The 27,203-nt window shown below is 45.3% G+C and overlaps 1 protein-coding gene across 1 annotated transcript in view; it reads right to left on the minus strand.

Moving 5' to 3' along the window:
* LOC137433990 (nuclear factor of activated T-cells, cytoplasmic 1) overlaps window positions 1-25,550 on the minus strand; it is a 73,444-nt gene extending 47,894 nt beyond the window's left edge. The window contains exon 1 of the mRNA XM_068126548.2: window positions 25,278-25,550. Within this exon, the coding sequence (XP_067982649.2) occupies window positions 25,278-25,377 (100 nt within the window). The 5' untranslated portion in view covers window positions 25,378-25,550. The remainder of the gene's footprint in view (window positions 1-25,277) is intronic.
* Window positions 25,551-27,203: the final 1,653 nt, after the last annotated feature.

The raw sequence follows: 27,203 nt of genomic DNA on the forward strand, positions 1-27,203 counted from the left end.
ACAGGTGGCGTGGCAAAATGTACAGACAGGTGCATTTGATGATTGGCTTCACAGTCGGGTACACAAGGGTTGTTGCGTTCTGTATTAGTGGAAAACAACTGCTGCACGTCTCCAAAAGTTATTGCCGCTTCCTCTGGAGATGGTCCGTCAACTCGACAATGCTGTTTGTCATGGAGTGGTGGCTTTACGAAATTACGGCATGAAACAGCGTGCTATTGCTCGGCAGTGTGGCATCACTCAAGGTCAGGTGTCAAAGATCCTGAAACGAAATGCTCAGACGGGTGTCCCTACTCCAATACCGAGGCCAGGACGTCCCCGCAGAACCACAAGGAGGGATGATCGCCAGCTGCACCGGTTAGACCGCAATGGCCGTACCAAGTCAGCTAATCGGCTTAGGGCTGAGTGGCAGCAACTGACAAATGTGCCTGTATCCAGAAGGCTAGTCAACCAACGACTGGTTCAAGCAGGCTATCGTGTCAGGCGTCTCCTGAGAAAGCCACGCCTGACGAGACAACACCGCCAGCGCCGATTGCAGTGGGCCAGAGAGCACCGTCAATGGCAGCCAGGACACTGGAATCACGTGATTTTCAGTGACGAGTCTAGATTTCTGGTCTATCGTCAAGATGGCCGCGTCCGAGTGCGTAGACAAGTGCATGAAGCCTACAACAAAGATTGTATAGTGCCAAGAGTCCAAGCTGGAGGTGGTGGGGTGACCGTTTGGGCTGCTTTTCATGCAGGGGGCAAAACTGACCTGGTTGTTCTGAATGGAAACCTGAACCCGTTCAAGTACAGGGCCATTCTGGAAGAAACATTGCTTCCATTTGCTTGTGCAGCCTTTCGAGGAAACTTTGTCTTCCAAGATGACAATGCACGGCCTCATCGTGCTCGCATTATCCAACACTTTCTTGCTGACCGTGGTGTAGAGCATATGGAGTGGCCTGCCATGTCCCCGGATATGAATCCGATAGAGAACTTGTGGGCAGAATTAATGCGTCAAATCGACCACTTGGACCAGCAGCCGACCTCTGTGCGTGAATTGCAGCTGGCTATTGTCACTGCATGGCAAGCGATTCCTATCCAAACCTTGGCAAATCTCGTGAACAGCATGCCTCAACGTGTACGTGCTCTCCTGAATGCTCGTGGGGGTTATACGAAGTACTGAACTGTAATTTTACTGTCCGTAATCCCAGTCGTAATTTAACTTTTGTTTTTGTTAAAAAAAATTTTGGCTAATGTGCAAAATAAAGAGATACTTCTGGAAAACGTACAGAAGTTTAACAGTACTGTCCATGAATTGAGTTCGATATCAGTTTACATCACTTTCAAGGATCAATTTATTTGTTTCGAAATGTCAAATGTGGTTTTTGTTTCTTTTAAAGGTCACATTAACAAAATCTAGAATAATTTCAACATAATTCCAATGAACTTTTGGTTCTAAGACATCTTGAAAAGTAAGTTCTACCCCACAAAAAAAATATTCCATATTAAATGCCAAGTCTGTATATATGTATATGTATATGTATATGTATGTCTATGTATATGTATATGTATATATGTATATGTATATGTATAATTGTATATGTATATGTATATATATATATGTATATGTATATATGTATATGTATATGTATATGTATATATGTATATGTATATGTATATGTATATGTTTATGTATATATATATATATATATATATATATATATATATGTATATATATATATATATATATATATATATATATATATATTTATATATATATTTATTTATATAATTAACTAGTACAAGAGCAGTTTCGCTTCTTATATCAATGACAGCAATTTTTAAGCTGATAAAGAATTAGATATCTTCAAACAAATAAATATACCCAATCCCACCACACTAACCCACATCTTCCCCACCTGAAATTTTTAGATGGATCCGGAATCTATTTCAAGATCTACTTGAATGCAAAAAGGATATTTGGCGGAAGTCTGGCTTGTCTGATTGTGCTAAAAAAAAAAGGAACTTCAACGTTTTGCTTGAGGCCTGAAAATCTATATATTCCATCCCCTCCCTCTTCCTCTTCCTCTTTAAAAGACTATTAAAATGTGTTTGCAACATACAAGTTGTAAAAGACATAATGTTGTTGCAATGATCCACCGTTCAGCTGCACAGAATAACTTTTATCCAAAAAACTCATATTGTTATAACTTACAATGAAAGGTTCTGTCTGAAGAGGTCCACCACCTGGGTTTGGTGAAAAAGAAATGGAAATTTGATGTTTCCGAAAACATTTCCGGATGGGAGTGTTGGGTGAGGGAGAATAAAGAAAAGGGAAATTATTTTGATGCGAGATGTCATTTTAACTCAGGTTCCGAGAGACAAAAGCAATCGAACGGCCTGTGTAGTCCGAGGTTTTGAGTACTTCTCCCATGGACAAGCCGCACTGTCCGAGGAGTGATCTCGGTGTTTGAACTTCACCAACTACTCGCACCAGGGTTCAATAAGATGGCGCAGGAAAGACATGGTGATATTAGATTGATATATAATTGATATTTTATTAGTTATTAGATTGATATAAGTTTTAAGAAGATAGGAATTCGCACAAAAGGAAATCTGATTTGAACAGGGCAATGAAAATGACAGATGGTCAGTTTTGTACTCGAGTCTTAATGGCAAATAGTGTGGTGTTGGGTTTTCCATTCGGTCATCGTGGGAAGGAATGTGGGAGGAAAAAGGGGTGGAGGAGGTTTAGGGGCATGGAAACGAAAAGGGGGTGGGTGGGGGAGATTTGGGGGAGGGTAAAATAATGGAGAGACAGAGGGGGGCTGACTATTAACTGTGTGAAATATTATCAGGTGGTCTTGGAGTTTACTACTCAATAACTCACTCTTCGGGGGAATATTCATCATCATGGTACTCACACAGCCTCCGTCACCGGAGATGGAAGTTCACACGTGACGTGCGACCAACGTGAATGAAGTACGTGAATTTGTTCACAGTATATGAGCACCCCCTGAGCCCCCTGAGCAGCTGCCCAGGTAACGACAACACCCACCTGGTGTCAAGGGACATCTGAGAAGACCAGGCCACTTGCTACCTGCAGTTTAGGCAGGAATTTGTAATTGGTTCAGGGTGGTGGTGATAAATCGTCTACCCTTCACGAAAGAGATCTTGAGCAATCGTTATCGAATCTTGAACGCCCACCAACGACCAGTGCTGGCAGAAGAGTCCTCTGGGCAAATGTCCTTCTGATGGGCGATGTCCACACTGACAAAATGTCCACTTTTTTGTGCGATGTCCACCAAAATGTCCACTTTTTTGTGCGATGTCCACCAAAATGTCCACTTTTTTGTGCGATGTCCACCAAAATGTCCACTTTTTGGTGCGATGTCCACCAAAATGTCCACGTTTTTGTGCGATGTCCACCAAAATGTCCACTTTTTGGTGCGATGTCCACCAAAATGTCCACGTTTTTGTGCGATGTCCACCAAAAATGTCCACTTTTTGTGCGATGTCCACCAAAATGTCCACTTTTTGTGCGATGTCCACCAAAATGTCCACTTTTTTGTGCGATGTCCACCAAAATGTCCACTTTTTGTGCGATGTCCACAAAAAAGTGTTGAAACTGATAAATACACACAAGTAAAATGAAAAAAAAAGAAAAGAAGAAAACGCAGGATGCAATAAGTCAGGAAAATAGATTGAAGAAATGTGCAACTGCCTTCCATAGGTGGTGCCATCATCACTCATCTCCCCAGGGCTTCAAGCAGGTGGTGCACTACCATCTCATGTCATGATCCTTACTCACAATATATATTACCCCCATTAACCCTCCCTAATCCAACGCTATTGCAGGTGACTTTCTTGCCTCCCCACCTCTCTTTTCCTGTTTGTTCATTCCCACGCTTGTTGTGTCCAATTGTTGTCTCACTGCCCTACTGTCAGTTCATACCCTTCGTGACCTTGCTCTTCCACTAGCTTCAAGCATGTAGGGAGAAAAGGAATGGTTAGTGAACAACGAATTCGACTGGCAAGATGACCTAGGCCCTAGTCTAGATGTACGCAGACTCGCCTCTAAGCTGTCTAGCCTGAGTGCGAATCCCGACCCAGCTGTAAACTGTCATCCTGGTGTTTCGCAGGCAGGGTGATTCATCAATGTGTGTGCCGTCCCTTGGATGGACGTTAAACAGGCATCCTATTTACTGAAATAAGTTGCGGGATGTTAAAGTTCCCACAGTGTCCTTTGCGAAGAGTAGGCGAGCTATCGCCGACACCATGAGCAAATTCCAAATTAATACCCTGACTTCCTGTGTCGGACTGGTGACCCATCCAGGATTGCAACCCGAGCCAAGAAACTTTTTGGCAAAACTGAAGTTCTGTATCTAGACCATGGCACATGAACAACTCGGTATACACTCAGTAGAGTGTATACCGCCGCCAGGCTGAACAGCTTACATTTTGTGTCCCACTGATAGGCCAGATCAGCATCTGGACCTTAACCAAAGTCTAATCAGCTTGTTTTTGTCACCTAACTAACTCATCCATCAAGTTTCGTTCAAATCCATCCACAACTTTTTGAGATATCGTGCTATGTATCGTTTTTGGTGCAATCTCTTATTGGTGAAGAATCACTTTAAAAATTAAATAATTCTCATATGCGAATCCATATTCAGATCTTCACCAAAATCGAATCGAATCGTCCTTGTCAGACACCCAACCGGTCCACCAAGTTTCATCCAAATCGGTCCACAACGTTTTGAGATATCCTGCTATATATCGTTTATGGCGCAATCTCTTATTGGTGAAGAATCACTTAAAAAATTGAATAATTCTCATATGCGAATCCATATTCAGATCTTCACCAAAATCGAATCGAATCGTCCTTGTCAGACACCCAACCGGTCCACCAAGTTTCATCCAAATCGGTCCACAACGTTTTGAGATATCCTGCTATATATCGTTTATGGCGCAATCTCTTATTGGTGAAGAATCACTTAAAAAATTGAATAATTCTCATATGCGAATCCATATTCAGATCTTCACCAAAATCGAATCGAATCGTCCTTGTCAGACACCCAACCGGTCCACCAAGTTTCATCCAAATCGGTCCACAACGTTTTGAGATATCCTGCTATGTATCGTTTTTGGCACAGTCTCTTATTGGTGAAGAATCACTATAAAAATTAAATAATTCTCATATGCGAATCCATATTCAGATCTTCACCAAAATCGAATCGAATCGTCCTTGTCAGACACCCAACCGGTCCACCAAGTTTCATCCAAATCGGTCCACAACGTTTTGAGATATCCTGCTATGTATCGTTTTTGGCACAGTCTCTTATTGGTGAAGAATCACTATAAAAATTAAATAATTCTCATATGCGAATCCATATTCAGATCTTCACCAAAATCGAATCGAATCGTCCTTGTCAGACACCCAACCGGGCCACCAAGTTTCATCCAAATCGGTCCACAACGTTTTGAGATATCCTGCTATATATCGTTTTTGGCACAGTCTCTTATTGGTGAAGAATCACTATAAAAATTAAATAATTCTCATATGCGAATCCATATTCAGATCTTCACCAAAATCGAATCGAATCGTTCTTGTCAGACAATAAACCGGTCCACCAAGTTTCATCCAAATCGGTCCACAACGTTTTGAGATATCCTGCTATATATCGTTTTTGGCGCAGTCTCTTATTGGTGAAGAATCACTTAAACATTCTCGTATCCGGACCGGATGCAGATCTTCACTAAAGTCAAATAAATTTGGCTTTGCCACACACCCAGCCTGCCCCCAAGTTTCATCCGAATCTGTCCATAATCTTTTGAGATACCCTGTTCACAGACAGCCAGACAGACAAACAGATAGACACACAGACTTTGGTAGCAGAGGTAACGAATTGCAGAAAAAAACAATGACCATGATCTTCGGAGGGAGAAAACGCCCTTGTATGAGAGATCATACTCACCACCAAAAGTCACATTCACCACAAAATGCATGTGCTTGCAACAAATTAGTCACAAATTATAAATAACAAACCATGACCCGAACAACATCTATTAGCTCCAAATCAGTCTCGTTCAGTCCAAAACAAAAAAAGCACAAAACAGAAAATACAAACAGACCACATAACTCACACTCATAACCCAATAACCCTAAAACAAACAAAAAATGTTATATATAGATGAATATTGAAATCGATAGATAGATATAATCTAGATATTTAAAGAGATAAATACATACAGATATATATACACAAATAGATTAATTAATTAATTAATAACCTCATGGAGATCTCAAAGACCATCCCCGGGATTATTACGACAAACAAACTGCAGTTGGAAGCTGTCCGAGGCTTGGTGACGCTCTTCAAAAGATCCCTCCGAACAAAACTTTGAGAGCAAGAAAACCTCACAAACTGGTCCATGAATCATGATCCTTTACCGAAACGGAAAACCTGGTGTTGGCTTAGCGGTTAAGGTGCTGGCTTGGGATCCTAGGATCCCGGGTTCGAATCCCGGTCGATCGTTGAATTAACACCAGGGGGGTTGACTCAGCCTGTCATCCTTCCGAGGTCGGCAAATTGAGGACCAGCTCACTGGTAATTGGGGCACTGCATCAGCGGCACAAACTCGCTTCCAGAAAAATGATGCAACCAGCAGCAATAGGCTGCATACGAAACAACTGAAACGGAGGTGGATACTTCCAGACCTGGAATGACTCCGTTCCACCTTCTGAACCCCGCATATGTAGGTATTATTGGTATTACAAACAATTATTGGTATTACAAACATAGGTATTACAACGTAGGTATTACAAACAATTATTGGTATTACAACGTAGGTATTACAAACAATTATTGGTATTACAAACATAGGTATTACAACGTAGGTATTACAAACAATTATTGGTATTACAACGTAGGTATTACAACGTAGGTATTACAAACAATTATTGGTATTACAAACATAGGTATTACAACGTAGGTATTACAAACAATTATTGGTATTACAACGTAGGTATTACAAACAATTATTGGTATTACAACGTAGGTATTACAAACAATTATTGAAAGGAAAATTAACTTTTGTACAACATATACGATTATCATCCAAAGGAAAGACAAAGAACAGCTCTGGCAGTGAAAAACTGAGCATCCACAAGATGCTTCAGACCATCAGAAAAACTGCAAGCACCACAATATGCAATCCCATGGCCAGACATACACCGGTCTCCTCCATCACAATGAGAGTGACCTAGCGCCCCGCCCCCACTCTGCTGCACCGGCGTCCCGCTCCTCTCTGCTGCACCGGCGTCCCGCCCCTCTCTGCTGCACCGGCGTCCCGCCCCTCTCTGCTGCACCAGTGTCCTGCCCCTCTATGCTGCACCGGCATCCCACCCCCTCTCTGCTGTACCGACGTCCCTCTCCCTCTCTGCTGCACAGGCGTCCCTCCCCCTATCTGCTGCACAGGCATCCCTCCCCCTATCTGCTGCACCGGCATCCCTCCCCTCTCTGATGCACTGGCGTTCCGCCCCTCTCTGCTGCAACACCGTCCCATCCCCTATCTGCTGCAACACCGTCCCTCCCCCTATCTGCTGCACCGCCATCCCTCCACCTATCTGCTGCACCACCGTCCCTCCCCCTATCTGCTGCACCGGCATCCCTCCCCTCTCTGATGCACTGGCGTTCCGCCCCTCTCTGCTGCAACACCGTCCCATCCCCTATCTGCTGCAACACCGTCCCTCCCCCTATCTGCTGCACCGCCATCCCTCCCCCTATTTGCTGCACCGCCGTCCCTCTTCCTATCTGCTGCAACACCGTCCCACCCCCTATCTGCTGCAACACAGTCCCTCCCCTTATCTGCTGCACCACCGTCCCTCCCCCTATCTGCTGCAACACCGTCCCACCCCCTATCTGCTGCAACACGGTCCCTCCCCTTATCTGCTGCACCACCGTCCCTCCCCCTATCTGCTGCAACACCGTCCCACCCCCTATCTGCTGCAACACTGTCCCACCCCCTATCTGCTGCACCACCGTCCCTCCCCCTATCTGCTGCACCGGCGTCCCACCTCCTCTCTGCTTCCCTAGCATCCTGCCCCTCTGTGCCCACTCCACTTCTTCCCACCTCCTCCTCTCCATGTACCCCCACTCCCTCCACTCTTTCCCACTCCCTGGGAACAGCACCTCCTCTCCTCCTCCATTCCTAATTATATGGACTGCCAACATCGAATGTCTTCACTCCAACTTGACAGATCTGTCAATCCAAGCTGTCACTGGCAAACCTGGCATTATCTAATAGAATCCTTCCTCCGACAGGATGTCCCGATTCCTCGGTGTCTCTCCCTGGGTATTGTCTTTTCCGGTTTGACAGGCCTGAACACTATTATGGCAGCAGACTTGCATTTTCCGTCAAGAACTACATTCCCCACTTTCCGTGTACTACCCTTGCCTCTTTTAATCTCGAGTACATTTGGCTGCACTTTCCCCTCCACAACGACCTCCTGTTTGTCAGTGTGCTGTACCGTCCTCCCAACAGGGATTGATCTATTTACATCTCCCTCTAGGTGAACACGGACCATCTTATAGCCACCCAACCCAATGCTCTCTTCCTCGTATTCGGTGATTTCAACTTGTTAACACGCAAATTGGCTGGGTGTTGGTACCTCTTCAACGAGGCATAACATTGCAGCAAAGGACTTCTGTGACTCCATGGACCTCCCCCAAACAGTGAAGATTCTGACCCAGATTTCCTCCAATGGCACGTCCTCCCTTCTGGACTTGGTAATGATTAATGTTCCTACAAATATCTCCTGTGCCTCTTCTGCTCCAATACGTTCATCGGATCCTGTGCTTGTGAGAGAGTCAACATCTCTCTGGCTATTGTCAACCTCAGTGCTGTAGATTCTGGCAATGAGCTGAAGCTGACTGGCAGGAACTGCAAGCTTTCATCATGTAAAGACTGCTACTTCATTTCCAACTTTCCTTATATTAACGCGGCCTGGGAATCCTTCCAGACAAGCTTTCTTTCCCCCTATGTACAGATTTATACCATCTCATCTGCAGTTATCACACATATCCTCTTACTCCAGGTACACAAAATGCTGTGGTGAGGCAGATGCCTTCAAACAGATCATTCCATAAAGCCCAGAACAAATGGGTTTCCACTCTCAGGAAAACCAGAAATAATACCTGACTAACCTCAAGGCTGGATTCTCAAATGTCTCCTTCCTCAAAGACCTGGCGGCGCCTTGTCAAGTTTGTCTCTGGAATAAGCCCCCTCCATCCCTTCCCTCACTTCAAATGGCACCACAGCTGACTCTGCTCGGGAAAAGGCCGAATGCCTCAATGCTGTATTTGCTTCCAAATCTCGTGGTCTAGGCAAACCTAGACTCCGACTCTGTGACAGGCCCAAACGGCATCAGCGCACGTGTTCCAACAACTTGCTCTGCTGCTCTTGTTCATCCTCTTTCTGCTCTGTTCACTTGAACAGTCTCATTGGGTCGGTTTCCATCTGCCTAGAAGTTAGTTAACATCAGTGCAACACACAAAAATGTTGCAAAAACGGATCCTGGTAACTACAGGCCTATTATAAGCAAGGACATGACATCCATCATCACAGTTGATATGAAATCCTTCCTTTTCTTCAACGGCCTCATCTCAAATAGTGTAATCAGTTCGGAATCAGACCTGGTCACTCTATCTTGGACACGCAGCTTCTACTCTCCCACCGATGGATGGAAGCCATCAATCTCAGATATGAGATCAGGACCGTCTTTTTGGACATATGTAGATCATTTGATACAGTTTCACATCCCACCTTGATCTCCAAACTCTCTACTTAAAGCATCCAAGGACACTTCCTCTCATGGATAGCTGACTTCCTGCGCTCCTTACATCTCCTCTCCCTGTTAAGGCAGGAGTACCCAAAGGCAGTGTCTTGGGCCCAGTCTTGCTCCTAACCTTCATCAATGATCTTTCTGATTCCCTGGAAAATCATGCTTATCTCTTCGCTGATGACTCCAACCTCTGCCATGACATCACTCATCCTTCAGGCTGCCTCTCTTCAGACCTTCCCTCTCTTCAGAACTTGAAAAAAAAAATTACAAGCTGGCAAAACACTTGGAATATGTTTCAATCCTGACAAATCTCACACTTTCACCATCTCTTTCCAAAAGGACTGTCTGGCAAACTGTCTCATCTACTTTCTAAATAATCCTCTTGAGGAAGTTTAGTCATTCAATCTCCTGGGTGATGGGTCTCACTATCAGCCATGATCATTTTTGGGCAAACCACATTCAATGTTGGCCTCCAAAGACTGCCACCGACTGGGCATCCTCTGTCGTACAAAGTCCTTCCTTGGCACACCTGAACTCAAATTCACCTACAAGGCTTTCAGCTGCAGTTTCATCGAGTACTGCTCTCCTCTCTGGGCTGTCTCCCCTGCCTCACACATTGCTCAGCTTAACGCCATGGAAACCAAGGCCTTTAAGATTATTAGAATCCCCTGTATTGAAGCTGAGTCTATGGGTCTATCACAGATAGGTCGGTGGTCTCTATGTCTTCTACCACCTCCTTTCTGGCGTTGCACCCTCCGCTCTTTCCGTTCCTTGCCCCCCCCCCCCAAAAAAAAAACACCACCACCAGGGTCCACCATTACTACTCACGTCCACTCAATTTGTTCCTCTTTCCCCCACTTGTGGAACCAACTTCCACATTCTCGTCAATCTCATTCTTCCTTCCAGGTCGTCAAGATGGCTGTTCACCACCACCACAGATCATCCCGAACCCGCAACCATTATCTTTTCTACCCTCGTTGAACCTCCTGCCGCAAGCCCTACTCCTTCCAAATTTCCTTTTTTTCCTTCCTGAGAGTTTCCTTCTGCATCCATCTTGTCCACCCCATGCATCTTTTCCTACCCCTCATTCTTCCCCATACCCATTGTTCTGTCTAAGTCTCCCCCTATTTTGTCCTTCAACTCAGTTGTTAGTGTTCATTCCCACCTCCCCCTCCCCTATCTCTGTACTGTTCCTTTTGCCCTGATCTGTTGAGTGTTCTAGCCCTTTCACAAGCCTTGACTGCATACAAAAAAGAAAAGAAAACCAAATCAGCGATGAAGACCATTCAGTGGTCAAAATATCAGACCTGAACTTAGCCCACTGGGTAGCTATACTTTTTATGTTGTAGGTACACAAAAAAGGTCGTCCACGGAGTCATTTAGAATGACCTCCTGTAGCAAAGAAAGGAAAACATTTTCGGATTCAGCGTTCAATTCTGTATAAGTGAGTGTATTTTGAGGCATGTGTGACTTCAAATAAAATATTGTAAGCCAGGAAAAAACGTTCGTTTCATTCCTTAGGAATACAACATATAAAACTGGCCCAAACGTGAAAACAAAACTCGCTCATTTTAAGTCGTACAAGCTAATGCGACCATTCATTCTTCTGGGAAGAATCCCGTGCACATACTAGTCACACTTATAACTCACCTAAGTCTTTATAAGTTCATCAAATACTGACACCGCGATTAACATTCGCTGAGGTAAATGTTGATATCTCTTCTGAGGTAAAGAAAAAAAGAAAGAACAGTTTTAAAGCATTATACGTATCAAACGATACATTTTATGAAACGGGGAAACGTAATACATACTTTGGTGGTTTTAAAATGACAGAATATGTCTTTATTAGAAAAAGAAAAAAAAGAACCTTGAAGACGACGCTGCTAACAAAATACACCGCTTTAACGCATAACCACGAGTTTAAACTACATTTACAACAAATATGAAAACTATTTTCATATCACAATGTTAAATATAGAATATATAGAAGATAGTGTTAAAAAAATGAGCCCTATCTTCCAATGGTAAACAATCCTTCAAAAAGTTCCTGGATCCGGAATAATATCCTGAGCTTCACCAAAAACTAATCAATTCTTCCTTATCCCAAGGGCAATCATCCCACCAATTTTCATCCAAATCCGTTCAGAACTTTTCCAGATATCTTGTTCACAAACACACGAACACACACACGCACACACACACGAACACACGATCGAATGCATTACTCCCTGGCGGGAGTAATAAGAGAAAACTACATTAAGTGGACTAGCATCACATGAATACCAGATTGGGTGGGGCACTGGGGCAGGCATATGATTCCACACTGAAGATCATCAATAAGCCAGCATGGGTCTTTCCAACAATGCAATCGTGGTGTGGCTATTCTCTCAAAAACAAGTTGACTTACTGAAGCGCAGAATCCAAATCCTTAATCCTGTTTGATTTTTTTCTTCAGTTTTTCCTTCCTAAGAGTAAACCCACAACCTCTAGGGTGCCAGTGTCCTTGCCAAAAGTTACCACCTTGCTAGTTGGTGGTCCATTCATTTTTGAAATTCGGCAAAAGTAAAATAAAAACGACAGACAATTGAGAAAGGAATACAAGTCTGAGAAGAGGAGTTTCAAAATGTCCACAGAAGCCATCTTGGCCAGATGTTGCAACGTGATGCCATTTGTCTTTGCACAACAGTATAATGTTATGAAAAGAGAGAATGTCTCGGAAAATCAGCAACGCAGAAGCAGTACGCCATGTCGCACATGGATTTGGCGTGGAAAAACGGTATTACAGGACCCAAGGAAGGAGCGAGTTCATCTGATGCGTCGTTCACTCTCGGCACACACGCACACACTTCCTCAAACGGTGGAGTGGAATGCCCTGATAGTCTCAAGGACTTCGTCTGAACATTTCCCATGAATGCGGCTTTTCTTCTGTATGACGCAGGACCAGGGTGACGTGACAACTCACAATGTGGATAACTGCCATTTGTATTTGCGCAAAAGCTGCGAGGGCATTCTCAAGAATATGTTAGCATTTGTCAAATCAACCTGCCGACCTGTTTGGGATTCCCAACCATTGGAAGGTGGTTTACGGCGTCCCAGGATGTGAATTTAAAAAATGACGCACTAAAAACGTAACAAAAAAATACAAGTCACACCTGAGTTTTTACAATACGTGGTTCAATACCTGCTACTCTGGGGTCCCAGATCAATGTCGGTCATGTTCTTGAAATATTTATTTATTTCTCACTTTATTTTTAATACTTCTTTGACTCATCAGGTTGCTTGTACACTCGGAAGAAGGATGGCGTCCCACCTCCCCACCCTCCAACCCCAGGTATAACTAGTTTCTGGCTCATATGCCTTGTTAATTGCCTTTGCCACATGGTTCTCAAAATCAGTCAAGGAGACCAATAAGATGGGTCAATTTCACGGGAGGACGGTTGATGCAAGAATAAATTTCACTACATCATACTGAACATCAAAGCATATTTGGCCTCTGTAGTATTTCTGCAATGGACTGGCAGCTGTCCAGCCTGTGTTCGAATCTTGAACTAATCGTCACCCTGGGGTTTCCACCGTCCATCTGATAAACGTTACTCCGGAGGACCCGTCTGCCAGTACTGTTTTTTGGTAGATGTTAAATATTCCACGGTGTCTTTTGTGAAGAGTAGTGGTGGGTTATCATCAGCACCATGAACCAATTACGATTTTCTTCCCTGACCGACTGCTGGGAAGGCAACGGCTAACTACACAGCACGACCAAACCGCACAGAATGACCAAACTGCCTAGCATGACCAAACGGCCTAGCACGACCAATCGGCCCAGCACGACCAAACGGCCCAGTACGACCAAACCGTCCAGCACGATCAAACCGTCTAGCACGACCAAACCGCCCAGCACAATCAAGCCGCCCAGCACGACCAAACGGCCCAGCTTGACCAAACGGCCGAGCACAACCAAACGGCCCAGCACAACCAAACGGCCCAGCATGACCAATCGGCCCAGCACGACCAAACGGCTCAGCAGGACCAAGCCGTCCAGCACGACCAAGCCTTGTAGCACGACCAAACCGCCCAGTATGACCAAACGGCCCAGCATGACCAAACAACCTAGCACAACCAAACAGCCCAGCATGACCAATCGGCCCAGCACGACCAAACGGCCGAGCACAACCAAACGGCCCAGCATGACCAATCGGTCCAGCACGACCAAACGGCCCAGCATGACCAAACGGCCTAGCATGACCAAACCGTCTAGCATGACCAAACGGCCAAGCACGACCAAACGGCCCAGCATGACCAATCGGCCCAGCACGACCAAACGGCCTAGCATGACCAAACCGTCCAGCATGACCAAACCGTCCAGCACGACCAAACCGTCTAGCATGACCAAACGACACAGCATGACCAATCGGCCCAGCACGACTAAACTGTCCAAGCACGACCAAGCCACCCAGCATGACCAAACCGTCTAGCACGACCAAACCGTCCAGCATGACCAAACGGCCAAGCACGACCAAGCCGCCCAGCACAACCAAGCGGCCCAGCACGACCAAACGGACCAGCACGACCAAACTGTCCAAGAACGACCAAACTGTCCAAGAACGACCAAGCCACCCAGCACGACCAAATGGCTCAGCACAACCAAACGGACCAGCATGACCAATCGGCCAAGCACGACCAAACGGCCCAGCATGACCAAACCGCTCAGCACGACCAAGCCACCCAGCACGACCAAACGGCTCAGCACAACCAAACGGACCAGCATGACCAATCGGCCAAGCACGACCAAACGGCCCAGCATGACCAAACCGCTCAGCACGACCAAGCCACCCAGCACGACCAAACGGCTCAGCACAACCAAACGGACCAGCATGACCAATCGGCCAAGCACGACCAAACGGCCCAGCATGACCAAACCGCTCAGCACGACCAAACCGCCCAGCATGAACAATCGGCCCAGCACGACCAAACCGCCCAGCACGACCAAACCGCTCAGCACGACCAAACCGCCCAGCACGACCAAACCGCTCAGCACGACCAAACCGCCCAGCACGACCAAACCGCCCAGCATGACCTTTGCCAAGAGACTTTTTCTGCAGCACTGACATTGTCAAAAGTATGGTACATTTGAATGATTGTAAGTTTCTGGGATTGTGCTTGAAATTTGTTGCCGAAGCTACTTGTCTTGATGCATGAGAAATGCTCAGTGAACTTGACGTTGGAGAAGAGAAAAGGAAAGGGCAGGGTTTGGGTAGGAGGGGTTTTTGTGACGGCAGATCACTATTAAAGGATGCTCATCTCCATGCTCCTCTGTTACACTCCATCCAAAATTGAGGCCACATTTCCCTCCTCAAAAAGCTGAAGTGTAAGTAAAACAACTTATTTTCCTCTTGTGTCCAGCTCACTGCTGACATTTTGCAAAACCGACAAAATCAGGTTAATTGATGTTTCTATTCTCAAACATACACTTCGATGTAGTCTCCATTGAAAAAAAAAAGGACCTCGTTCAGGAAAACAAAGTAAGGGAACAATATGCCATTAAATGATCCTCTCCAAACAAATAGGAACCCAGAAAACCACAGCCACAGATATTCACCATGTGCGACATCGACGACCGAATGATGCATCGGACAAAATTAACGTTATGGGTCTCAAACATGTCCCAGCTATCTCGCGATTAACACCTGTGCTCCAGCGATGGTTTTCCTTGTGAATAAACTTCCGTTACAACTGAAACACCAATAATTATAACTAACCACCGAACTGTATGTAGAAAACAAAGTACTGCACGTCCGACAGTAGAGAATCAATTTTAAATAAAATAAAAGGATCCCGCAAAGATTCCCAGTCCGGATTCCAGCGGAAACACTCTCCGGTGGATCCAGTCCGAACATTGATCCAAACACGGACGAAAGCGCTGAATGCGAGAGGAGAGTTGGGAGTTCTTGACATCAGAGCAGAAATAGATCTACACAGCGTGACACTGGGGAGCGCTGGTAAAGCAAAGATTGATGGGGTATCGAAAATAATCTCCAGCCTTAGTCATTCCCGACACGCAGGACTACCTGCTACGCAGGACTACCTGCAGGACTACGCAGGACTACCTACACGCAGGACGCAGGACTACGCAGGACTACCTGCTTGCCAAAGAATACGCATCACAACCCAAAGATATATCCGCAGGAGTTCCTCGGGGCAGTTTTGACCAAAAACGACTTCAGTCACCTTCCCTTCATTTTCAAGTCATGACTAGGTTCTCCGGATTGTAAATGGCACTAATATTCCAGATGAGAGTCTTCCAAAGTCAATATCCTGGGATTCATTGTTGACCAGAAAATTAACAGAGGCAGAAAAATCAACACAGTGGGAATGACGAAGTGGAGTTCTCCAACTACCTATTCACCACCAAAGTTCCTGTCCCACACACGTCCTCATTGCCCCCAGCCCTCTCTGGTTCATACATTTTCCCACTTCCACCTTGATTTCATTCCAAGGTTGAAAAGCTTGTGGCTGACATTGATCTACCCTCTGGAAAGAGACCAGGAAGCATCATTGTTCAAGCCGCTGTCACACCTTGACGTTTTAGCCAGCGTATGCCGACGTATGAAAAATTTGGCTACGTTAAGAGCACGCTGAAGCACGCTGGCATACGTCGTAGTACGCCGAGCTCGTCGACAAATTTCGTGCATGCACAAAATTTGTCGACGTATGCCAGCGTATGACTCACACCAGCACTCAATTTTGATACGTCGGCATACGCTGGCTAAATCGTCAAGGTGTGACAGGGGCTTCACGTAGTTAAATCCCGCCAGACCAAGCTAGCACCATGACGTTTGTTGTCGTAACCAGGTCCTTCAATTTAGGCTGTACTAGGTGTGTCTAATAGTCGCTTCGCTGACAGTTTAATCAAAAGACTGCATGTTGTACTTCACAAACATATTGCATGTCTATCTGTGAATCTCAATCACGATGTAAAATTAAGTGAACCACGTGAGAAAAGATGATGATGGTAGTAGTAGTAGTAGTAGTAGTAATAGTAGTAGTAGTAGTAGTAGTAGTAGTAGTAGTAGTAGTAGTAGTAGTAGTAGTAGTAGTAGTAGTAGTAACTTCCACCACCAAACTTGGTGGACAGTTTGGGTGTGTGACAAGGACAAATTCATTTGATTTTGGAGAAGATGCGGATCCGGATCTGATATTTTTTTAAGAAATAAATTTAAGCTCAGTCTTAGATTTTTCGATTTCGGATCACGGGGGCTCCAAGCGGATCAGGGGACTCCCAGAGGTGTTCCCTCAAACCAGCAGAGGTCTGAACTACAACCTCAAGAGCCCAATCGGGGCTATTTATTCAGGATGTTTCCACGTTTTTTTTGTAAATTTTGATATAAATTGTGGTTCTTTAGATATAAACAATTCTTGATTTAGATATAAATCGTATAAGCAGTGGGCCCCAAACATTTTTGTCCACGACCGAAATTTTAAAATCACAATCGTCTCGTGACCCAAATGGTACCGGTACTTACTCGATAAAAATTGTCGGAAAAAAACGCTTTCAACTTAAGAAACCCCCTCAAAAAACGGAGTTTTTTTTTCAAGTTGGGGTCAGGACCCTGGATTTGGAACCCCTGGTTTATAGAGAGGGAGTACGGTATTGAATTCACAAAATGTTGATTGGGGGTGGATGGTAAGATGGGTGTCTTCAAGCGTTACCTAATATCTTAGGAGGTGTCTGGTCTAGCATTACAAACTGTTTGTGTGTTTATTATTAACATTGCATTACAAACATTACAAACATTACAAACAGGGAGGTGATGGGAAAGGTCAGATTTTAGCAAAAATAGCGTCACGTACCTTTTGAACGGCCCCTTACAAATCATAGCCAATCAGATCTTTAACATCCAAATGCAGGATGTATGCGCACAAGCATTAACTTTATATCAGTATGATAATACAACAAACTTTAGGTTTTAAACGAGCCAAAATTCCATAAAATTTTGCCGCACTCGAGCCGGAATCAGGCCAAGTCCTCGAGTACTCACTACCCGAGTTAAAATGCGAGTCTACCCCGAAAATGGACTCGAGGCCTACATCACTGCTGTCTGCCTCCTTCGCAGTCAAACAAAATTGAAAATCATTCCAAACAGGAAACTTACTCTTTTGAAGGACGTCATGAAGGACACACACATGCATGGAGAGCTAATGTAATGAGTTAAAGTGATGTAATAGCCACTGCGTCAACAGCGGTAAACTTTTACAATTAATTATTTACTATGACTTTTAAAACCTTTATTTTATTTCAATTTAATTATACATGTTACTTGAATACTAAACTGTAAAACACAAATTCCCTTCTTATCACATCCAAAAATCTCCAGTTTTGCAGTACTTGGACATATTAAATAAGGTGATGTATAAGCCTGCATCAAGGGCGCTAAACTTCCGGAATCTTACTGTAATTCACCAAATGTCCGTTCAAAGGTACGCAAAAACGGCTCAACCGATCGCAACGATATTTTGGGTGGGTATTCCTGGGACCCTTGGGAGTAAAATAGGCTGTATTGTTTTTCAAATTTTTCCAAGTTTTCCAATTTTCCAGTTTTTCCAAACACGATGGAATAATATTTACCGATATGAACAGTGATGTGGCTTTTGTTGAAATTCTACAAATACTGTTTATTCTACGTACCAGGAGAGAGTAGATCGACTCCTGACAAACTCTTCCTATATAAACGTGCGGCTCAGAAGTAACATGGCAGCGTGTGCAAAGCGACTGAGAAACAGGTGTAGCAGCCGCTTCCGTGTTACAGATTCGGCGCGCACTCTTCACACATAAACGTGCGACTGAGAAAGACGTGCAGCGGCCGCTTCCGTTTTGCAGAATTCAATCTTTTTTCAAAATGGGCCCCATGTACTGTTTAGATTTTGATGATTTGCGTGTGATATGATTCAACGGACGTTTATAGCCGGCGAAGCCGGTGATGTGAATGAACGCGTACGTATTATGTTGAAAAGCCAGATTTTGCTGGATCCTTTGAGAATTTCTAAGCTTTGACGCACCAAATCGCTCCATGGAGGCCGCCATCTTGCGGAGGCGGAAGTATACATAAAAAATCGCGAAAAGGTTCAATAGAAGTTTGTTTCAGTTTCACCCGTCTTTGTTTGATTCACAATCTTATGCACCTCTAATTTGTAATTAAAATACTTTAAGACCAACCTCGTTCCCTGGGCCCACACGGGCCCTGGTTATCTTCAACGAAAATCTTCACCAAACACTGGAACCAATGAGATTCGAGCATTTGAAAAAATATTTCAAAAAAGCTTATTAGCGGTACCGCGTTCCGGAGGCTGAAAACGGCGTCAAATATTCTAAAATTGACGAAGAATTATTTTTTTGAAATCTCACGGCCGTAGGGGATAGTTTTTCACGGCCAGAAATATCCGAAGTTGAGACGGAAATAGTGGCAAGAGGCTTTGGCTTCGCCGGCTCATTGTGGCTTTGCAGTAGGGTACTAGTATGAATCGTTTAAAAGAAAAAAAGCCTTCAATTTCTGATATTTTGCCTTTTCATTTGGGCTTCCCAATTGAAGCCCCGCCCATTGGGCGGGTACGGTTGCTAGTATTTTTTAATACGAGCTTTAAAATCATTATTTTATTTAATCGAATTATAAACCTAACACTGTGTGGGGTAAGGAGTTTTATGAACTCCAGATGTTTATGTGCTTCTTCATTCTTCAGTGTACTTCTATAATTTTTACCCTCAGCGAAGGAGAGGGTATTGCATTTGAGTCCATTTGTTTGTCTGTTTGTTTGTTTGTCTGTCTGTTTGTTTGTTTGTCCGCACAGAATAAATATGATTTTCTCTGCAACCGTTGGTCCGATTGACAGGAAAGTTTCACCATAGGTGCAACTTTACCTGTGTAATTGTTACGGCGTAGCCCATCGGGCGAAGCCATCTAGAGCAGTGTTTGTCCGTCCGTATGTACAGTCACGTGAAAAAGTAAGTACACCCCATGTAAAGTTTTGACTTTTTCAACATATTTCAACATACAGCTATTTGATCTTCATTTCAACAATATTGAGAGATAAAGGTGATATAATACAACAAATATCATGAAACATTTACATTTTGTAGTCCATTGTAAAATTTAAATAAACATAAATGCAAATTTCGCATGTGGAAAAAGTAAGTACACCCTTGGCTCTAATAGTTGGTATTGCCCCCTTTGGCAGAAACAACCTCAAGTAGGCGTTTCTTATAACTGTCTACCAGTCTCTGACATCGACTGGGAAAATTTTTTGCCCACTCCTCCATGCAGAATTCTTTCAGCTGTGCGATGTTTGAGGGGTTTCTTGCATGCACAGCTCGTTTCAAATCCCCCCACAACATCTCGATGGGATTTAGATCCGGGCTTTGACTTGGCCATTCCAGAACCCTCCATTTCTTTCTTTTCAGCCATTCCTTGGTGGATTTACTGGTATGTTTAGGGTCATTGTCATGTTGCAAGGTCCACCTTTGGTTGAGCTTCAACTCTCCGACAGATGGCCTCACATTATCCTCAAGCACCCTCTGGTACAATGAAGAATTCATCGTGGATTCTATGATGGTGAGCTGCCCAGGCCCCGATGCAGCAAAGCTGCCCCAAACCATAATATTTCCACCACCATGCTTTACAGTTGGTATCAGGTTCCTGTGGTCAAATGCTGTCTTTGGTTTTCGCCAAACATGTCTTATAGTACTGTGGCCAAATAGCTCTACCTTTGACTCATCTGTCCAGAGCACATTGTTCCAGAAGTGCTGGTCTTTGCCTAGGTGTTCATTAGCAAACTTTAGTCTTGCCCTGATGTTCTTTCTGGACAGCAAAGGTTTCCTCCAGGCACACCTCCCATGTCGATCAAATTTGTGCAGCCTCTTTCTAATGGTAGACTCATGCACTTTGACATCAACAGTGGCAAGAGCTACCTGAGGTCGCATGATGACATTCTGGGGTCCTTAGAGACTTCTTTCAGCATCTTGCCGTCTGCTCTCGGGCTGAACTTGCTGGGGCGGCCTGGCCTGAACAAGTTGGCAGTTGTTTGGAATCTTCTCCACTTGGAGATGATCTTCCGGACAGTCGAATGATTGATTTCAAATTGTTTGGAGATCTTTTTAAATTCCTTCCCAGACTCGTAGGCATCTATAACCTTCTTTCTGAAGGCCTCTTAGAGCCCTAACCCTAATCCTAACACTTCAACAACAAAGAGCAAACCAAACTAAATGTCTGAGGTTTAAATAAGACAGGTTCCTCCAAGATCCTCTCTAACGATGTTCCAATCATTTGCACCTGAGCTGGTGCACCTGATTCTAATTTTAGGTATTTGAAGTAGTGATAAATGTAGGGGTGTACTAACTTTTTCCACATGCGAAATTTGCGTTTATGTTTATTTAAATTATACAATGGACTACAAAATGTAAATGTTTCATGATATTTGTTATATTATATCACCTTTATCTATCAATATTGTTGAAATGAAGATCAAATAGCTGTATGTTGAAATATGTTGAAAAGGTCAAAACTTTACATGGGGTGTTCTTACTTTTTCACGTGACTGTATCAGTTTCGTGTCCATTACATCATTACGTCTATGATGTCATTACGACGGCTGACTCCACCGACCGACATTTTAATTTACTTGTCCACCTGCTCACTACGGGAGTGGCAGGAAGGGTCATTCCTCTTTGGGGTATATAGATTACAGTCGATCTATGGTCGCGTCTCAAGAACATTGGTTGTGTTCATTTACCAAGTTTCTTGTGGAGAGATCGTCAAGTGATTTAAGCATTCGAGCAAGCACTCCATTCAAAACCGTTACGAAACGGCTGGCTTGCAAGCGCTATCTAGCTGCTTGGTAAATGAGCAAACGCCCAATCCTTGTGGGGTTCAAAGATTACAGTAGATGTTCGCACAGTTCTGTTCGTAAAACTTACCTCACGGATGTCAGGATTCTTCCAAATTTCTTTGTTTAATGTGATAAACAGCATTAGCGACTGTTTAAAAAGCTAATCATGTGTGTTTGTGGTTTATAATATTTTACAAGCCCAGCTACGCCGCTGTTAGACTTTTTGTCTAGTTTTAATGATATTTATGACGTCATATGTCACGTGGTATTGGCGCCATCTTGGAAACACCGAAAAACTTTGCACCTCTATCTCTGAAAGCGCTGCATAGAAAAAATGGAGACATGGCTCATTGTAAAGAACTCTCCATGTGGAATAACATATGTTAATGATGATGTCATAGGTGCCTCCATTATGACGTCATAATTCGACAAGTACAAAACTTCATCCGATCAAGATGAAATTTCTTGAGCATCATCTCGGGATAAATTGGAGAAAACAAAATGACGTCATTGGTCAAGTGGTTCGGCCCCCATCTTGGAAAAATCGAAAAAAAATTGCACCTTTACATCTCTGAAAGTGCTGCATGGAAAAATTGAGACATGGCTCATTGTAAAGAACTCTCCATGTGGAATAACATATGTTAATCATGATGTCATAGGTGCTTCCATTATGACATCATAATTCGACAAGTACAAAACTTAATCCGATCAAGATTACATTTATTGCGCATCATGTCGGGATAAATTGGTGGATAAAAAAAAACAATGACGACGTCATCGGTCACGTGGTTCGACCGCCATATTTGTTTTAACACAAAAGCCTTAAAAAAAAACAATTGAAAACACGTCCTGGCGAGGGTCTGCAATCTCTGATTGCTCTTTCTAGTTTGTCTTGCTTTGAGCAGAATTACGATGTACAATTGTGTGTGCTCCTTCCGTGTCTGTCATTCTATATTATAAAGGGTCCCTGTGTCCGTCAGGTGTCGGACGATAAAAAATGATATTGTTGGATCCGCCAGCTTAAGATCTAAATCTCACTTCTTCCTCTTCGCTCCTTGAAAGGTGGGCTTTTAAAACAGGTATCTTTTCATTATTATCAAACAGATAGCAATTTTTGCTCCATTTAACCTTTACAATAAAGAATGATGGACGAACGACGCTCCTTTTATAAATAGGTTCATCTTTTGCTTAAAAGGAGGTAATTGATGTCAATGATGTAACTTCACTTGTCATCCACATAAACATTACGAAAAGTGGTCTCGCGATGTAAGTTACACTGAATTACTAAATATACAAGTGGGAAGGTGAATGTCAACATGGGGTCGACTTTGCTGTGGTTTCGGTTGTTAGTCTGTGCCACGTTGATTCACTCTCAAATCTGTTACAACAAACCGTTGTGATTCTGGAAATCCTCAACGCCCATCGATGGAGGTGTTCGGGTGAGCTCACTAGGAGCATGCTCACCCTTAAGATGTGGAGCTATGATTTCAGTCTCCATGGAGCTGGACCTAAATTAAAGCTTTCGGTGGAGTGCTCCGCATCTTGAAACACTCGATCCTTTGAGGTTGTGACATGACAGATCCCATCCTATCTTTCAAAAGGAGTGAACTAATGTGTGCCGGTGCCCTGGCAAACGTTCCCGGCTTGAACTACAGTCGGAGTATTACTACCCGCAGGTGGAGACGAATGCTGGGACGTGAGTGGATAAGGGCCAAATGGACTTTGGAATTATTCCCTTGCTTTGAAAGGGGAGATGAGCCAGAAGCAAGAAAGTGGAGATGTCAAAATAAGATAAACCTTCATGAGTCTAAACTTGACGACACTGAATGAATACCATTGCCCATAAATCACCATCTTTTTTCATTACTGTGCCCTCTTGTTGTTATGCTCATGGAGGAGCTTGTACATACATCACGTGCAGGAAGGACTAATGCATTAGTAGATTTCAGTGTGCTTTTACATTAAGTGCAAGGACATGAGCAATACATAAACAGACATGGTAAAGGGATTTGAACCTGGGTTCGCAGCATCATGAGACACCATGGGAGCAACAACAGGACAAACATTATAGATAAAAGTGTTTTTAGGGAGTTGAACTGATCGGAACTTCAACTTGAAATTCAAATGATATGCCCACCAAAATGTAAAAGTCACCAGGGTGGGGGATCCACAGGTTGAGCCAGCCAGGGGGGGGGGGGGGGGAGGTAGGAGGGTCCACGGGTCGAGCCATCCTGGGGGGGAGGGGGGGAGGGTCCACGGGTCGAGCAATCCTAGGGGGGGGGGGGTGGGAGGGTCCACGGGTCGAGCCATCCTAGGGGGGGGGGGTGGGAGGGTCCACGGGTCGAGCCATCCTAGGGGGGGGTCCACGGGTCGAGCCATCCTAGGGGGGGGGGTCCACGGGTCGAGCCATCCTGAGGGGAGTGGGGAGGGTCCGTGGTTCGAGCCATCCTGGGAGGGGGTGGGGGGAAGGGTCCATGGGTCGAGCCATCCTAGGGGGGGGGGGTGGGAGGGTCCACGGGTCGAGCCATCCTGGGGGGGGGGGGGTCCACGGGTCGAGCCATCCTAGGGGGGGGGGTGGGAGGGTCCACGGGTCGAGCCATCCTAGGGGGGGGGTCCACGGGTCGAGCCATCCTAGGGGGGGGGTCCACGGGTCGAGCCATCCTAGGGGGGGGGTGGTCCACGGGTCGAGCCATCCTGAGGGGAGTGGGGAGGGTCCGTGATTCGAGCCATCCTGGTGGGGGTGAGAGTCCATGGTTCGAGCCGGCAAAGGGTTCACGGGTTCAGCATAGCGAAGCGTTTAATTCACGTCTAGTTTTTCACTCCCACCTGGAAAAGTAAAACGTTGCGTGAAACGCACGTTATGGATGGCGGAAGGTCAGCATAGGTGAACAGGTGAACAGGTGAACAGGTGAACAGGTGCTGGAGGGGCGGTTGAGACAGAGATTTACAGATTCGAGCGTTTTTTTGAAACACGCGTTTTAAATGTGTATTTTGCTATTTGATCAATTTCTGATATTTAGGAAATACGAATGTTCACCTATTCAGAGATGAGGAGAATTGAGGTGAAAGGTGAGGTGAGGAGACAGAGTGGAGGAGGTGCGGAATGGTGTATACATGAAAATAAGTTGGTGGGGGTGAGACCGTGAGGATCGTGTTCGTGGTGGGGATATGTTTTTTTTTTTATTGTCCAAGCCCAAACTACACCTTTTTACATATAGGCCTACGGTATAAAAGGTGTAGTTTGGGTACACGAATCTGGAGATCTCACTCTTGGTGTTCGGCAGCCTCGACTCGTGAAGACCCGATCTCTATCACCCGAAGCATGTGCGGACCGTCGGGCGCCGTTACCCGGCCTTGCGTTAGTTAACCTTAGGCCGTCGGACGTCACTCTCTCTCTCTCTCTCTCTCTCTCTCAGCGCCAAAGGGAAATGAACGTTTTATTAATTAAAGGGCAGAACAGGTAACGGAACACGAACGAGTAAGGAGACCAAGAAAAATACAGTGCTGCGAACACGGCACCCGGTCACGGACGAGGCCGATTTAGCCTTTCCATAATTAACCCGAAAAGCGGACACACCTTGCGATAGACGGACGGGGGACCCGCGGTCTCCACGAGGGTCGTCCGGAAACACGAGGCCGGATTCCAGGTCGAACCCCCGGCCGGAGTCTCCGCTCATGGAGCGAGCAGGCTGGGCCAGACCCCGGGAGAACGGACAGCGGCGTCGTAGTGAGAGGGCGCGGCACGGAACGGGAAGAACAAAGTTACTTACTGTCCGGACAAGAGAGAACAAAGTTATTGTGAGAGGAGAACGAAGTTACTCTCCGGAAAAACAAAGGGCAACACTGTCCGGGAGAACAAAGGTGCTAACTGTGCAACAAAACGAGAAATGTTATATTATTGTCGGGGAGAAAGAACAAAGTTACTGCCCGAGAGGGTAGGGGGGTGGGGGGAGAGGGGCCGTTACTGTGATGGAGAATAAAGTTTCTCCCCGTAGGAACAAAACAATAACTGTTTGGGGAACAAATGTATTGATTAAAAAATAATAATAAAAACCCCCAAAAAAAGAACAAAGTTACTGTCCTGTCCAGTGAAAAATATAGGCCTATATATTACGTGGAGAGGAGGGGGGCACGGATGGGAAACGGTAGGATTTTGACTTCAGGGGAGGAGGAGAGAAAGGGAGGGGAGAGGAAGGGTGGAGGAAAAGAAAGGGGAGGGCAGAGAGGAAGGAGGAGGAGGAAAGCAATGTGTGTTCCTCGGCGCGGCGTCCGCTCCCTCACTGTCAATTTAAACTTGCTCTTTGAGCCTCTTGTGGGGAGAAAAGAAAATAAGGAGGATGGACAGAAAAGAAGGGGAGGGAAAGAAGGAGACGACGAGACATGCAGGGATGTGAATGAGGAGAGACGGGGATGTGAATGCGGAGAGACGGGGATGTGAATGAGGAGAGACGGGGATGTGAATGAGGAGAGACGGATGTGAATGGCGAGAGACGGGGATGTGAATGAGGGGAGACGGGGATGTGAATGAGGAGAGACGGGGATGTGAATGAGAGACGGGGATGTGAATGAGGGGAGACGGGGATGTGAATGAGGGGAGACGGGGATGTGAATGAGGAGAGACGGGGATGTGAATGAGGAGAGACGGGGATGTGAATGAGGGGAGACGGGGATGTGAATGAGGGGAGACGGGGATGTGAATGAGGAGAGACGGTGATGTGAATGAGGAGAGACGGGGATGTGAATGCGGAGAGACGGGGATGTGAATGAGGAGGAGACGGGGATGTGAATGAGGGGAGACGGGGATGTGAATGAGGAGGAGACGGGGATGTGAATGAGGAGGAGACGGGGATGTGAATGAGGAGCGACGGGGATATCAATGAGGAGGAGACGGAGATGTGAATGAGGAGAGACGAGATGTGAACGAGGAGAGACAGGGATGTGAACGAGGAGAGACGGTGATGTGAATGAGGAGAGACGGGGATGTGAATGAGGAGAGACGGGTATGTGAATGAGGAGAGACGGGGATGTGAATGAGGAGAGACGGGGATGTGAATGAGGAGAGACGGGGATGTGAATGAGGAGAGACGGGGATGTGAATGAGGAGAGACGAGATGTGAACGAGGAGAGACAGGGATGTGAACGAGGAGAGACGGTGATGTGAATGAGGAGAGACGGGGATGTGAATGAGGAGAGACGGGGATGTGAATGAGGAGAGACGGGGATGTGAATGAGGAGAGACGGGGATGTGAATGAGGAGAGACGGGGATGTGAATGAGGAGAGACGGGGATGTGAATGAGGAGAGACGGGGATGTGAATGAGGAGGAGACGGGGATATCAATGAGGAGGAGACGGGGATATCAATGAGGAGGAGACGGGGATGTGAATGAGGAGGAGACGGGGATATCAATGAGGAGGAGACGGAGATGTGAATGAGGAGAGACGGGGATGTGAATGAGGAGAGACTGGGATGTGAATGAGGAGAGACGGGTATGTGAACGAGGA

Source organism: Myxine glutinosa, chromosome 10 (genome assembly GCF_964187855.1).
Source record: "Myxine glutinosa chromosome 10, kmMyxGlut1.1, whole genome shotgun sequence".
NCBI lineage: Eukaryota > Metazoa > Chordata > Myxini > Myxiniformes > Myxinidae > Myxine > Myxine glutinosa.